The sequence below is a fragment of the Gossypium hirsutum genome, chromosome D05, assembly GCF_007990345.1.
Source record: "Gossypium hirsutum isolate 1008001.06 chromosome D05, Gossypium_hirsutum_v2.1, whole genome shotgun sequence".
Classification (NCBI taxonomy): domain Eukaryota; kingdom Viridiplantae; phylum Streptophyta; class Magnoliopsida; order Malvales; family Malvaceae; genus Gossypium; species Gossypium hirsutum.
In genome coordinates, this window is record NC_053441.1 from 58,682,723 (window position 1) to 58,694,935 (window position 12,213).

General features: G+C 31.8%; 1 protein-coding gene and 1 long non-coding RNA gene across 2 annotated transcripts; both read right to left on the reverse strand.

The window, feature by feature from the left end:
• Positions 1-616: 616 nt before the first annotated feature.
• On the reverse strand, positions 617-8,838 carry LOC107903642 (uncharacterized). Its single transcript, XR_001685872.2, has 3 exons — positions 8,829-8,838; positions 3,684-3,686; positions 617-705 (listed from the first exon to the last, which is right to left on the reverse strand). It is a non-coding gene; the product is annotated as an uncharacterized lncRNA (long non-coding RNA).
• On the reverse strand, positions 3,548-5,900 carry LOC107903639 (putative pentatricopeptide repeat-containing protein At1g12700, mitochondrial). The gene is made up of 2 exons (XM_016829743.2): positions 4,417-5,900; positions 3,548-4,203 (listed from the first exon to the last, which is right to left on the reverse strand). Exons 1-2 carry the CDS (start codon positions 5,741-5,743, stop codon positions 3,764-3,766), a joined length of 1,767 nt encoding a protein of 588 aa, XP_016685232.1. The 5' UTR covers positions 5,744-5,900; the 3' UTR covers positions 3,548-3,763.
• Positions 8,839-12,213: the final 3,375 nt, after the last annotated feature.

Sequence of the window (12,213 nt, forward strand, 5' to 3'; positions counted from 1 at the left end):
TTTGGTTCGCTGTAATGCCCTATTACGGGCTTATGCGGTTACGGACGTAAACGCGATATTCCCTGCTTCCTGGCCGATTTGCATTCCCTTCCAAAAACCACGATTACCCTATTACGGACACATTCCCGAAAACCTTCTCTGTTTTACCCTCGCCAAAATCGACCTGCAGCCTCTCCCTCTCCCTCCCTTTCGAAATCGCCGAAATCGACCTCCCAACAGAAGCTGTTTCTGCAAAATCACCTCTACCCTCTCCCTCTCCGTCCCTCTCGAAATCGCCTCTCCCGTTTCACTCCATCGTCTCAGATCTCCGGCCCAACTGTTTCGGTAAGTGGTTCTTCTCTTTTTTTCATCTGGGATTTTTATTTTCTTCCTCTTGATTTTCTTTTTTATCATTTTATTTATTTATTCCCACCGATTATTCCTACCAGCCGAATGTTGTTTATTTTTAGAACTGATTTGGTTTAGTGGATTTTGCCCAATGATGGAAAACTCATTGAATGGAGCAGTTCGACTGATTTTCGCTTTAGAGCATTTACTATCATCATCTGTTGTTCAATTCCTTTTCCTCTTCCTCTTCCTCCCCTTCTGTTTCTCCATCCTTTCTGGTTCCTGTCGATAACTCTCTCCTCTTTCCCTGTTCTCTTTCTCTATTCTTTCTATCTATAATTCTATTTATCTTCTTATTGACACAGATGATGGTTGATACTGTGAATGACCAGATATAGCTATGAGATCAGAAGGCTTTGTTGAACATTTTGATTGTAGGATCATCATTCTATTTTTTTTTCTCATGTGATTTGCATCTTGATTATACTCATGCGTACCTTTAGCTAAATGCATTGTTATTAGCGGTTTTCTGCAACGGGATTGTATTTTTGGCTGTTAATTGGCCCTTAGTAACTCCAGTACAGTATGGAATTGTAATGCTATCGAATAGTTGTATGATCTCATTGTATATGTTGTATGGGTCTTTAGTTTCATTTATCTTATGAACTATGTCAATCTCACTGGCAATGTCATACTTGAAATTAGTCTTTTGTTGCTAGATGAAGCTTCATTTCCTTCTTGATGCTTTTATTGCGTCTATTTCATCAATTATTGTATCCGTTTCTTCTTTAGTTGCTAATTTGAAACCATTAAACATTTTAATTGTCTGAGAAAATATTGTGAACTCTTTTTCTGGTTTAATCCCAACTGGTATTTGTAAGTACGTTACCTTCCTAGTGATTCACTATGGTTCTAGTCAATATTTCACTGCTTTTGATACCATCTGTGTGACATATGCTTAATGAATTTCAAAGGTTTTGGCATGTGCCCAATGGCGAGAAGAAGCTGATACATTGGGTAGTTCTTTTGCTACGTAGTCTTGTTGTTGTTTACCTTTTTCACCGAGCTCTAAAATTATTGTAGAATAATTAAATTATTTGTTCCACAAATGATATTTTAGCACATTAAATATGTATTGCAATTTAATAATAATAAAGTAGATTATAAATTATATTTAATAATAATTATTTAAATTATATTTTATAGTATTATATATTATGATTTTAGTAAATTCATATAAGAATAAGAATTTTATTAAATTATATATTATTATTAAATTATATTTAATAATAATTATTTTAAATTATATTTTAGTATTATATATTATGATTTTATTAGTAAATTCATATAAAAAATTTTATTAACAATTTTATTAAATTATATATTTTATTAAATTATATTTTATAACAATTATGTTAAAATATGATTAAATTATTTATTATTTATATTAATAATCTTATTAAAATTTAATAACAATAACAATAATCATCTACCTTAAAAAAATTCTGCTAAGGGTATTCTAGTCATTTTAACTTTTTTCCTTATGCTATTACACCTCTATTTCATTCAACCAAACACAAGAATACCATTACGCCTCTATTCCATTACATTCAACCAAACACAAGAATACCATTACGCCTCTATTCCATTACATTCAACCAAACAAAAGAATTACCTATTACGCCTTTATTCCATTACAGCGAACCAAACGTGCTGTAAGGGTCTGTTTGATTGAAGGAATTGATTTTTCGGAAAATCATTTCTAACTTTTCCAGCGTTTGATTGGTGGAAAACATTTTCCATTTGAAAAATGAACTCCAAAACAATGGAAAATGGGTTACATTTTAGGGAAAATGCCTTACTCTTTCAATTTCCGTAAGACATTTTTCATGCTCTCCTCTCTATCGCCTCCTTCATTCATTCCTTCATTTCCGGTAAAAAATTGCTTCTGTTTATCGATTTTCCAGTAACTTGTTTTTTTAATTATTCAATACTTGTTTTTTTAACACAATTACAAATAATTTATTTGATATTAATTTTTTTCAATTTATAACGATTAATATTGTAGCTTAATAATTGAGTATTATTATAAATAAATCATTGCAATATATGTAAAAATAATTTAAAATATAAAAATTTATTAATATATATCAATATATGTAAAAACAATTTTTTCGAAAAATATTTCCAGGAAATCTGCCAGACAGCCGAAAATATTTTACACAGATTCAATCAAACACTAGAAAATATTTACCAGTAAATCATTTTACAGAAAAGTAAAACATTTTCCCGAAACCATTTTACGGAAAATATTTTACTGGCAATCAAACAGACCCTAAATACAACGAGACTCAATTACAAAACATCAACTCTTACGTAACACGACAGATTTTAAAATTGGTATATAAATAAATTTAATTTCTAACTTAATATTTGTATATTAATTTAATTTTAAATTTACAAAATTTAACTTTTAATGTTTATACATTATATAATTTGATCATTCGTTGTAGTTTTATATATCTTTATGATTGTTTTACTTAAAAAACTAAAGAATAAAATTTATCAGTTAAATTTAATAAAAAAAATATAATTTTGGCCTTTTCTTCACCGATTTCATACAAAATTGCATTTGAATTGTTCAACCTCGATTCAGGTGAGTTGCTCTTGTTATCGTTTCCTTCTTTTCTTTTTTTCTTTTACAATTATTTACTCGTAAAGGAAATCTATTTTATATATACATATACATATATATATTATAGCAAAGCTATGATTAGGGATGACAATTCGGATGTTAAAATTAACTATTTGTTAATAGATACGGATAGATCCCTTAGATATCCATTATCTAAATCCGTATTCTACATAAATACTTAGAAATAATTAACTTAACTGAGTTTGACTAAAAATGAATATTTTATCTTACAATAGTTTTCGTAATTAAATAATGAAAAGATATATATTTTTCATCATGAAAATATTTATGTATTTCTGAAAAATGAATTCAGGAAAATAATGTAAAATGTTTTACCTATAACCATTTAAACATAATAAAATATTACATTTTTCAGAAAATCATAGTATTTTTCTAATCATTTTCCGAAATTTGTTTTCACTTAATCAAATAAACCCTAAATTTGATTAAATTTTACATTTTTAAGGAGTTAAAAGTTCTGAGCAGCCTAAAGTTAAACTGATGCTATTGTCATTGCAACTGATGTCGGTTTTCCCCTAATTTCTTAACATCACCACCAAAAAGATCAAGAAGTTGCTAAGATCAAGATCAACAAGCTACACAAGTCAGAACAAAATCAACAACATTGAAAATAGACACTACACCTCATCCTAGTTTCCACAATCTTTTATCACTGTGCAATGGTTATGTACAACTGATTCACATTGCAAGTGATGATCTTTACACAATTTGTGAAATATTTCAGAGCAAGATTGATTTATTAGAGTGTATGATAAGATCCATAAACAAGGTGGCAGTGATTATATCTGCAGAAAAGCCCTTACCAACCATTTCCATAAGAAGTTGAGTTGCCTTTGAAGTATAGCTGTTGTGAAGGAACCCCCGAATCATTACATTATAACAGCAGCTATTAGGCAAACAGTCATTATCTCCCATGCTCCCAAACAACCTGTATGCTTCATCTGGCAATCCCTCTTTACACAGTCCATTAATCATTATACAATATGTGTAAACATCCGGTTTTAAACCATTGTCTGAGAGTAGACAAAATAATTCCTTGGCAAATTCGATACGCCCAGCTTTGCACAACCCATCAATTAGGATAGTATATGGGACAGTATCAAGTTCCAACCCACTGTTTCGCATTGCTTGAAAAAGTTTCAATGCCTCTTCGATATGACCTGTTTTGCATAAACCATCCAGCAAAATCAAACAGGTCACTCTATCTGGAACTTGTCCAGAAGCAAGCATCTTTCTAAAAAGTTCACATGCAGTTGAAACTTTCCCTAACTGAAACATACTTTGCATAAGAGTGCTATATGTGACAGTATCCGGGATTGGTCCCTTTAGAGATATTTCATGAAAGAGTTCCATTGCTTTGTCTAACCTTTTACCTTTGCAATATCCATTGATCATGGTGCTGTAAGTAACTATATCAGGTGCACAACCCTTCTCAATCATCAAGTTGAAAACTCTTCTAGCTTTATGCATTTCATTCTGCAAGCAATGGCCGTTGATTAATGCACTATAGGTAACAACATTAGGTTCAATGCCTCGCTTTATCATTGCGTCAACAATATCCTCAGCTTCAGAGACCATCCCTTCCTTGCAATGCGCATCAACCAATGTATTATACGTGACAATATCAGGCTCAATGCCTCTCTTTATCATTGCGTCAATGATATCCTCAGCTTCAGAGACCATCCCTTCCTTGCAATGAGCATCAACCAATGTATTATACGTGACAACATCAGGCTCAATGCCTTGCATTATCATCATGTCAACGGTCTCTACAGCTTTAGAAATTGTTCCTTCCTTGCAAAGTGCAGCAATCAATATATTATAAGTGTCAATATTAATTGAAATATTGTTATCAACCATTTCATTCAAAAGCCTTGTTGCCTCCTCCTGCTGGCCCAAATTACACATACCATGAATTAAGCAAGTGTAAGTAATGATATTTGGTCTAATGCCTTTAACCTTCACTTCGGAGAAGAGATCGAGAGCCTCCTTCAACAACCTGTTCTTACAAAGACAGTCAAGGATGGTATTATATGCTACAATATTAGGTTCAAAACCTCTGCTTTCCATCAACCTTAGAAACCTAACAGCTCTATCAGTATTGCCGGTCTTACACAACCCCTTAAGTACTGTATTGTAAACAATCAAATTAGGTTGATACCCTTTTTCAGTCATTTCATCGAACATAAAAACGGCCTCAGAAATCTTACTTTGATTACAAAGCCCATTAATCAAAGTTGAAAAAATTACAACATCAGGCTCAACACCTAACTTCAGCATTTTCCCCAAAACAGAAAACCCAAAATCAATTCGACCTAATTGACAAAAGCAATTAATCAAGATGCTCATAGAATAAACATCATGGGAGACGCCTAATAATTCCATCTGGCTACACATAGAAACAACAATGGCATAATGTTTCATTCTAAGAATGGCTCCTAATAATTTAGTGAATTCCACAATTGAAGGCTTTCGATACTTGACAATCATCTTATTGAACAAAATCAAAGCATGATCAACACTATCGAAGCGATAATCTTTTTTTCCCTTCCCTCTACCAGGCATGGACATGGGTTTGTTACTTAAGGCTTCGATGTGGGTAGCAATGGTGTTAGAAGAAGAAGAAAAAGAGTGGAAATTAGAAAGATGGCTTCCACCATTAACAAGTGAACGAAGAATAAAAGAAGGAAGCATACTCATATCTTGAAAGTAAGCAAAGAGAGGTGAGGTTGAAAATGAAAGCAGAAATGGCGGCGGAGGCAGCAGCAGCAGAAGTCTAAATTTTGGGTTGCGAAGGGGTGTTTAGGGAAGCGTAATTGGTCATGTTTAAGCTTTCCAGCAAAAAGGTTTGCGCTTTTTATTTTAAGAATATAAAGAATGTTTATGTTTTTATTTTGATTAATAAATTAAAGCAACCTTTCTTTGATTAATAGGTACAATTATTGAAAGGAAACATTATGCTTTAATTTTGGCACTTGAGTAGATTGCCTACATATATTGAATAAATTTAAATTAAATAATTTTAACTAAATCTTATGATACTGAATGATATGGTACCTCTGAGGAACAGAATCGTAACTTGTCTAAGTTACAGGTTTAACCTAGATCTTTAGACGAACGTAAATTGAAATGAGAAACAACGAAAACAAATTAGTTGTCACAAAGGGGACTCAAACGAAATCAAAACAAAAGAAAGATGAACTGACTGGTAAAGAGTCCAATAAAGAACGAATTAGGGTTTCTTGAATGGAAAAAAAACTGTGCTTGAACCTCAAGAAAATACCCCAAGCAGATCTGGAAAAACAAAACACAAACAGATTTGTTAAAAGTGATCTTAAAAACAAAAACAAACTATTTTGTGCAAGAGTGTTTGAAACAACATAAAAAGACTAAAACTCCTAATTTTGATGTTTCTTGATGGAACAAGATAGGAGAACGTCTTTCTTGAAGCAACTTTAACCTAGAACGAAAATCAATAAAATCAGCAAGCCAAAACAATAAGAATTAACTTAAATAAGCAAGAAATAGATAAATTAATGATAGAAAAAATAAGATGACGTCCTAAGAAGCCTTGGAAACATTAAGAGTCCACAACTCCTTTTAATGACTCTAATTCTCCCTCTAAGAAAGAGATTTTGGCAATAAAAAGTTTGAAAATGATTCCCACAACCTAAAAGATTGTTAGAATAGCTTCTAAAAGAAACTCAAGAACAATTCTTGAAGAAAAAACTCAAGCAAAAGTATTATTAACTCAAAAAAACATAAATAAATTGTGTGTATAAAGGTGGACAGCTATGCTACTTATAGATCCCAAAATAAATTTTCTTAACCCTAATGACTAACTAACATGACAACTATCAAATAAAAAAACTAATAATTTTAAGTGTGGACTTCTAATGGGAATTCATCCAAAAAAATTAAATGGGCTCATTGGGTTGAATTCTTACATGATGATCCACCTATTAAACTAAAATTGGACCTAAAGTTTAAATATTTTACAATTTGGGCCACTTTAATCATTCGGCTCGATATTTAATTTACATTTCAAACTTCAAGATGGGCTTGTAGACATCTTAATGGGCCATTTTTACAAGAACTTAGTCTTGTGATCCGTATTATCTCGAAATTGGCTCGTTCAAGCTCGTACATGAAATCCAGTGCGCGTTGGCTACAAGATTCGGTTTTTTGGACCAAGATTTTCAAGATTTGAAATCTTGATTCTTGAAATTGTTCGAAATATCAAAATTGGACCAAGATTTAGTTTCTTGATTTTCTTGAAAACAAGAAAGCAAATATTGGTTTTCTTTTTTCGGTCGTGTGCGCATCTAGGGCCTTCATAATAAAGTCTTGGATGGTCACGTTCAATCTTGTTCGGATTTGCTTGGCCTTCGGCCTCATTATTGGGTCTTGAAAAAATTTGAGTCCATCACGTTAATAAACTTGATTTTGTGCCTTGCGACTCGTATCATCTTACATATAAATAAATATTTTTAACAAAAATTGGGAGTTTGTTTTGTCACGTGGTAGAGGTCGAAACTTGGATGTTGCCACGGTTGTTATTCAATTCCATTAGGTTGGATACAAGTCCAGGTGATGATAAAACGATATGCGCCACTCCAAACAAATTAGGTGATGAAATAATGTGGTAAAAGTTGAATTGGATTTTGAAGTCTTGTATATTGTTCAGCCCATTATGTGTTTGAAAGTCATCCAATTTGCACCGTGTAGAATGTACAATTTGATCAACTTGTTCATTCATTATTCATGTTCCGATGAAGCTCATCTTGAAAATCTAGTTTATCGTAGTATGTCGTATCTGATTAGTCATTGTTATCAGCGATAATCACTTTGGTTTCGACCAAAACAAAAGGATGAGTTTCATAAAATAATAATTTATAGGTTGTAAGGTGCCTAAAAACCATGAAAGATGATCTTAATACAATAATAATTCTCATTTACTAACATTATATCAACTTTTTAATGTTCCTTTGTTACAATGAATCTAGATTTTTCACTTAAAAACGATAAAAACAAACTTATATCAACTATATTTGATAAAAAAAATACTAAAAAAAAAACTCAAAAGCTAACACGTGAACCATACTCTTTTTTTTTTCTATCTAGATAAACTATATTTCTATTACTCAAATAATCTCAAATATTAAATCTGTTAAAAAAATTTCTAATCAATAATAAGATATCACGTCTTATGTCCCTTTACTCTATTAATTAAAAATTTTAAAAAAAATCAATTTAACTTTTATAAATTTATTCCAATTGAGTTTTAGCTCGTTTGGCGTCGATCTTATCGTCAGTGTACGAGAAAATGGTTTCACTTTGAGCATACTGAAATGCATTTATAGTTCTATTTAAGAGATGATGGATAGTTCTAGGTATTGTATCAACAAAAAACTTTAATAAATTTATTATTTTTTTAATAATCTCATTATAGGTTTGATTATATTTGGTTTTTTTTTTACATAATGCCTAGAACTACCTATAGCTCTTCCCTAACTCATAAATAGAAGGATAATGCGCTTTGGCGCATTCGAACCTATGTCCTCCTGCATTGACAACTATATCCATAACTCGATTGGTAAATTTTTTTACCACTTTTATTTGGTTAAACCGTGGAAAGTTAAGGGTATCGAGTTATGACTCAATCGGCATAAATTTATAAATGTAACTAATTATTTTTTACTCCAAAAAATAGCCGACAAGAATTTTTATTTCAATTCACAACAACTCTTAATTCTTTCTTCATCTAACTTCATATAACAAAAACTCTCTTAATTTCCTTATCTTCCTTTGAGCGAAACTCCCATGCACTTCCACTTCATTTGACAAAATTCATTCTATTTGTCGGATTCAAGAGTTGTTTGAATCAATTTCTTTGAACAAAATAGACCCTTAATTGGTGAAATTTCAGTTTGGAAACCCTTCAACAGCGCCGTTGATTTGTTGAAATTTTATACCAATTTGGTGGAAAAGAAGACACAAATGCATCAGCACACTATCTAAAGACAAGAATGGAATAGAGGATGGGAGTATCTGTATAAGTTGAAACCCCAAGTCATGGTAGAGTTGAAAATTTCTGCAACCGAAACTATGATTCGGACCTCCCCCTGCTTTGATTATAAAGACCGTAATGCTCTTCAATCCTCAGTCACCATTAACATGCTCAAAGCTTCGATTTTAAAAATTGTAGGACTTCGACAGGTTGAAAACGTTGTCCATTTATGTCACTCCTTTGCAAATTCGAACTAAAGGGTAAGTAAAACAAATGAGCTCTTCTCGGTTCTTTCACAATTTAGCATAAACATGGGCATGTTGCAAATGCATAAGAAGTCAAACACTTGACTCTCAAGCTTGGAAATATTCTGATAAACAGATGCATGAAGCACTGTTACCTTCTTTGCACTACAGCAAAATGTGCTTTTAGCGGCATATTTTGTGGCGTTTGCTAAACAAACGCCGCTAAAAATCGAACATTAGCGGCGCTAATCCTAAAACGCCGCAAAAACACGAAGAACTAGTGGCGTTTTTAAAAAAACACCGTAAAAGAACACTATTAGTGGCGTTTATTTGTAAGCGCCGCAAAATACCTTAACCAAAACGCAGCGTTTGGTTTTGAGGTATATTAGAATTAGTGGCGTTTACCATAAAACGCCGCAAAAGAACAGTATTAGCGGCGTATTACTAGAAGCGTCGCAAATATCTTAATCAAAACGCACCGTTTAGTCTTGAGGTAGATTAGTGTTAGTGGCGTTTTTAAAAAAACACCGTAAAAGAACATCTTTAGTGGCGTTTATTTTTAAGCGCCGCAAAATACCTTAACCAAAACGCAACATTTGGTTTTGAGGTATATTAAAATTAGTGGCATTTACGGAAAAATGCCGTTAAAGAACAGTATTAGCGGCATATTACAAAAAGCGCCACAAATATCGGTACTAAAACGCACCGTTTGGTGTTGAGGAAGGTTAGCATCAGTGGCACTTATTAAAAAACGCTGCTAAATATCGAGATATAGCGGCGTTTTGATGGAAACGCCGGTAGAGGTATCTGAGGTAAAAATTTCAGCAAAACTGTACCGTTTTATTTTTTCCTATTATTGCTTTAGTGGCGCTCAGTAAAAAATGCCACGAATTCCGCTATAAGTACCTAATCTGTGGCGTTTCCTTCATAAACGCCGGAACAAAAATAATCAAAACGGCTTCGTTTTGTTTCATTATATTGCTATAGTAGCGCTTGGTAGTAAACGCCGCAAATATTTCGGCAAGATGCTTTTCTTGTTTGGTGGAATGTTTGTTAAAACGACGCCACTTTTGTTTTCTGTATTGGTATTAGTGGCGTTTTATGCAAAAACGCCACGAAAATTGCCAATTAAAATTTTAGGTTTTACGGTTTAATATTTAAGTTTTATCGTATACGGTTTAGCGTTAATGATTTAAGGGTTACGATGCAAATTTTTAGCGTTTGGGGCTTATGGTTTATACGAGTTTAATATATATATATGCGCTATCACTACCATTCTCCTATTTGATCATAGTTTAAAAGAAGCAGGCGCATGAAATTCAATTTCACTAAAATTCAACTGCAGGAGACAATATTTCAGCATTAAACTTATTAATTAAGGTGATTGTTGCTAAAATCAATGGATACAATGTCGTTTATCATTCTTTCCGTTGAAACGCCCTTTCAAACCTGAGTAAATGCAAATTGCCTTTTTCTTCGACTATAAAGTTATAATTTATATTTTTCAGTTTTAAAATTTGGTTTAATATTCAAAAAATTTCGGGATCGATTGGATATTGAATTCGGATTTATAATATTCAAAGTAAAAACAACGCATAATTAGTGATGTATTGATTTCCAGACATCGCAAGGGTACTAAAGTTTTTCTATGTATAACTTAGAGCATAAAATTAAAATTGTAAGACATTATTGGAATAGTGTCAATAATTTATAAATTGGAATGGCGATAGTAGTTAAATAATACATATATACTTACATATATAAAATGATTTTTTTTTAAGATTTGTAAAAAAATAAATACGTATGATCTGTGCCATAATTTTTTACTATTTTAATTGAAATGAAAATAATAATTTCATATTAATGCATCAATTTAAAATAATGTCATAATATTTATCCAATTTGAAAATCCACTAAAAAAAGAAATAGTTATAAATATAGACATATAAAATATTATTAAAATTAAATAAGTAGTGGCGTTTCAACTAAAAACGCCGCAATAGGTAGGCTTTAGCGGCGTTTCTTTTAAAAACGCCACAAATAAATTTGCAAAACGGCTTCGTTCTGCTTTCTCTATATTCCTTTACTGGCGTTTTCTGATAAAACGCCGCAAATATGTCTGCAATAGGACGATAAAACGACGCCGGTTTTAGTTGGATCTGGTGGTATTAGCGGCGTTTTTTGAAAAAGTGCCGCAAAGAAAGAAATAATATATTGCCATTTCCGGATTAATATTTATAAAAAATTGTATGTGGTTTGGGGTTTTAGGGTTCGTTACACAATGTTTATTATGTTAGGATTACAATTTTGACGATATGGGTTTAGAGTTTAGGTTTACAGCTCGGGGATTTGTGTCCAAGGTTTAGAGTTTACATTTTACTGTTAATATGAGGCTAGGCAATTTACGGCTTATAAGATAATGAAATTTAATATTTTAGGGCTTCAAGTTTATGGTTTATGATTTAGCGTTAATTATTTATGGGTTATGATGTTGATTCTTGCGTTTTAGATTTAGGGTTTGTATGATTTACAATTTAGGGTTTAATGTTGTGGCGGTTTTAGGGTTTTTGACCTTGGTATATATATTTTGATACAGAAGTCAAAAAAAATCCGAATACCATGTTTTTTTCTTCTTATTATGTCATTATTAGGTTTAGAACCGACAGGGTTTAGGGAAACATGTATATATGCATGGCACGACATCATGTATGATGAAACAGTTTAAATTTGGGTACGAGGTAGCATACGTTACCAATATTTGCATAACTTAAAGCATAAAACTAAAATTGTAAGACATTATTATTGGAATGGTGTGAATAATTTATATATACTTACATATATAAAATGGATTTTTTTTTAATTTGTACAAAAAAAAGGAATATGTTAAATCTCAGTCATAATTTTAAACTATTTTA